Source organism: Morone saxatilis, unplaced genomic scaffold, assembly GCF_004916995.1.
Source record: "Morone saxatilis isolate NCDOM2014 unplaced genomic scaffold, NCSU_SB_2.0 Contig3, whole genome shotgun sequence".
Taxonomy (NCBI): Eukaryota; Metazoa; Chordata; class Actinopteri; family Moronidae; genus Morone; species Morone saxatilis.
The window spans coordinates 13,711,774-13,715,488 of NW_023339873.1; the positions used below are offsets into that span (position 1 = coordinate 13,711,774).

Here is a 3,715-nt window from a genome sequence, read left to right on the forward strand (position 1 = left end):
CCCCCCCCCCCACCCACCCATTCTTACAAAAGGAGCAAATTACTGCGCCTTTATCAAACTGTCTGACTCACATTCATTTCAGTAGAAAACATCAGGCTCAACAGTTTATTGTCAGAGCAGTGCTGTCAAGCCTGGCAGTTTACGCTGTAGACTCATATTGTAGTTTCCTTGTCTGCTAGCCCTTGACGTCGAAGTAAATTATTGTAAAAACGACCATAAGTTTCCTGAATGTCACATTGTAGCATCCTTCAAGGAAGTGTGAAAGAACAACACACTCGACTGGTAATCTCAGAGCGCCGCATGACACCGGCAAATCAAATAACATAATATAAAATGCAAAGCTGTGAATGCATGCACTTACGCAAATATGCCATCTTTATATGTTGATGAATGTAGTAGTGCATATAGAACTGCAAGATGTCCCAAAAGGCCAACTTATTAGTCTTAATATTGCCTTGTCAACAGCTACTTACTTAAATGATACAATTACACTAGGAACTTATTCAAAAGTTTCACACTGATATATATATGGCTCCTGTCCTTAAAGGAATGTGTGCTAACAGCTAATTATTTCATAGAGTACTTTAAAGGTTATAAAGCATCCATTTAGTAGGCCTATTTAAAATCAATCACCACATGGATCCCAAGAAAGCATTTTCTACACTACAACTTGTGACCTATTTGATATTTATATGACACTCAGTCTTGTTTATGTCCATCTGTGTCCTCACAGCTCGTCTCCACTGTCTGCACAGGCAGGATAAGTCCAAGGATCCAGCGGGTACCAAAAACATCCTTAAGGTTGGTTCGCCAGGGGCTGCAGTTCTCCATGAGCTGCCCCCTCTGCATCTGACACCAGGTCTGTCCCCGGGCCACCAGCAGCACCTGCTGGCAACAGAAGCCAGCACAGACCAGGCCGATGCCGAGCCACACATACAGCATCAGCACCAGGAACAACTGCAAGCCTGAGATTGTTCCTGTGGGGAGAAATTAAGAAGGACATTGTAAATTCTCAGGAAGTCAACATGTGTCTTAAAATGTTCAGCTTTAACTGGACTGATTAAACAACTCACCCATGAAGAAGTAACCAGTGGAAATAGGGAGAAGAGTCAGGAAGGTCAGCGGGTTCTCAAAGGAGATGGAGTACTCCACTGTTAGAAAGGCCACACCGAGAACCAAGGAGTACAAACAAGTGCATGAGGTGTAGATGCAGAACATGATGAAGTAGCGCATGTTTTTGTTGCCAATGCAGTTTCCAGTGAAAAAGCAGTGGTGATCCCTCTTGAGAATAACTTTCTTACACAGTTTGCAGAAGTGGCGGCCGTTTAGGAGGTAGTGCGCGTCCACTTTGTCCGAGCAGTGCAGCGAACACACCGAAACCGCAGTCTCGTTGGCACTTTCAGCAGGATACTTAATAGTCATTATGTAGTTTCCCAGTGCGTTGAACATCAAGAACAGGAAAACAACTGTGTGAAGGACTGTCGACCCCTTCAGTGATGTGTCCTGGTTTGGGAAGATTGTTGGGATGAAGAAGCAGAAGTGCAAGATGAAGGTGACTGCTGTAGCCATGAAGAAGTATGTAGGTGCTACAGCATTGAGGAGTCTCAGTTTTAACATCCTGGTGAACATATCTGTGAGAGAGAGGGACACAGTGGGCAGAGTGTTACTGCTGCTCAGTGCACTGATCATGTAGATTTGCGCAAAATAAATGACCTTTTCAAAAATTTTAAGAAAAATAAAAAGATACAGGTTAACAAAATCTATTTGATCTTGTCCAGGTGAAAGAAGACCAGCTGGCTCTTCTGATGGAAATATAATTTCAGTATTTATTCAGTTACATTTGTCTACAATTTTCAGAAACACTTGACTTATATATTTATATATGCATCTATATTTTACCCATTTCTATCTTCCTCTAAACTGTTCGAACTGTGTATATGAGAGCCACTTGAAACCAGAGTCAAATTCCTTCTATGTGTACACACACTTGGCCAATGAAGCTGATACTGATTCTAAGATTAAGAGTTTTTTTAGAGGGAAAAACACTTCCAAGGATTAAGTTTAGGTCAGTTTACATGAAGCATCTTGGTGAAAGTAACACGCCCCCTCTGAAGATAGATCATAAAGAGCGAGTGATCTCATTTAACACATGCTGCTGAGAAGAAAAAAAAACTAATTTCTCTGCAGAGTAGGGTCTGGGGATTCTCAGGGACCACTGAGAATACCAAGAATAGGTTATCTCACCCTTTTCACTGTGATCTCTAACCTACAGCACGAACAGACGTGCAACTCACAGTAATGAGCTCCCACAGATGAAGCCTATAGCTGAGTCTTTATGCTCTCATATGAAACCTCTGGGACGCTCTACTGTAGGCCAGTGAATGCCCTAGATGACAGACAGCATAAACAGCACAACCAAGGACTATCGCAGTTTCAGTACCCCTGTTTTTCTTCAGGAAACCGACCAGACCGGTGCCAGGGATGGCGTCAGTCATTAAAGCTCCCATGACGACGCAATTAAAACAATGATGTAATAAAAGCATCCTCATCGCTGCCTACCTGCGGGTGTCAGAGAGTGGAGGAGCTGTCCGTTCAGTACCACGGAGCCTCGGCTCAGAGCTCAGCACATTCATTCAAACGTGAGCCACATCGACGTCTCTTTTCATTGTTGGGGTGTCTGCTCCTTTGTCTACCGCCGCCTGTTGGTCTGGATGCGTCTGTTTTCCTCCTGGTTTTATTTTTTTTATTTTACTCTACCTGCCTTTTAACTTCCTGAGTAATCACCTCGCCTTTTTTTTTTAGCAGACCACATCCATATATTCTAATATTATGGTAACAGCACAAATCTGAAGAAGCTACGTGGAGACATTGCATGTAAGCAAAACTGCACAAATTAAAATAAAAACGTTTCTTTAAAATATATTTTTATGTCACAGCTTTTGACTTAAATTTAAAATTTAAAATAATCCCTTTTGGCCTTTAAACACTCATTGCATGTGTATAGAGCTCTTATTTGGTACATTATTATTTAATTTGATTACTGACAGTAAAAAGGGAGGCATTCAGATCCTTTACTTAAGTAAAAAATAACAATAACACACTATAACTGAAGTTACTTAAAGTATCAAACGATACTTCAAATAAAGGGTCTCTGTGAGTGTTATTAGATATTATATTATTATCATTATTTATTTATTGAAGTGTGCGTGTGCTGTTGTAGTTGGTCGAGCACATTTGAGCCGATTTATATACTGTTACGGTAGTAACAACAATACATCACATTTTATATATATAGCTCATTATATGTTTTTGTATGTAATATCTACATTTGAAGTAAAGTAACTGCAGTGGCCAAATAAATGCAGTCGAATAAAAAGTGCAATATTTCCCTCTCAACCAGTAAAAAGACAAAAAATTGTTGTTGTTTATTTTAGTTTGCCGGAGCAAATACAAGCAGAGGTTGGAAGCAATGCAAGAGAGACAGTTTTCCAGTAGGTGGCGATGCCTCCTTAATGATTTTATTTTAGTGTGTTGTCACATTGCTGATAAAGATTTATTATAATTTGTCATTACTCAGCAGCCGGAACTGATCCACACATTGTTCACCTTTTGTTGTGTCATCGCCTGAATCACTCTGCAGATTTCCTTTTAGCTTTAATAATAATAATAATAATAATAATAATAATAATAATAATAATAATAATAATCAGCAAAG

General features: G+C 39.9%; 1 protein-coding gene across 1 annotated transcript; it reads right to left on the reverse strand.

Moving 5' to 3' along the window:
* Nucleotides 1–64: 64 nt before the first annotated feature.
* Nucleotides 65–1,631, reverse strand: zdhhc22 (zinc finger DHHC-type palmitoyltransferase 22). Its single transcript, XM_035674403.1, has 2 exons — nt 1,074–1,631; nt 65–977 (listed from the first exon to the last, which is right to left on the reverse strand). The coding sequence occupies exons 1-2, from the start codon at nt 1,627–1,629 to the stop codon at nt 700–702; spliced, it is 834 nt and encodes a 277-aa protein (XP_035530296.1). The 5' UTR covers nt 1,630–1,631; the 3' UTR covers nt 65–699.
* Nucleotides 1,632–3,715: the final 2,084 nt, after the last annotated feature.

Excerpts from the sequence above, each read along its gene's own strand:
- zdhhc22 (XM_035674403.1), bottom strand. The coding sequence starts at position 1,629 with ATGTTCACCAGGATGTTAAAACTGAGACTCCTCAATGCTGTAGCACCT. Across the intron at positions 978-1,073 it reads CACTGGTTACTTCTTCATGG|GAACAATCTCAGGCTTGCAG; the intron begins GTGAGTTGTTTA and ends TTCTCCCCACAG.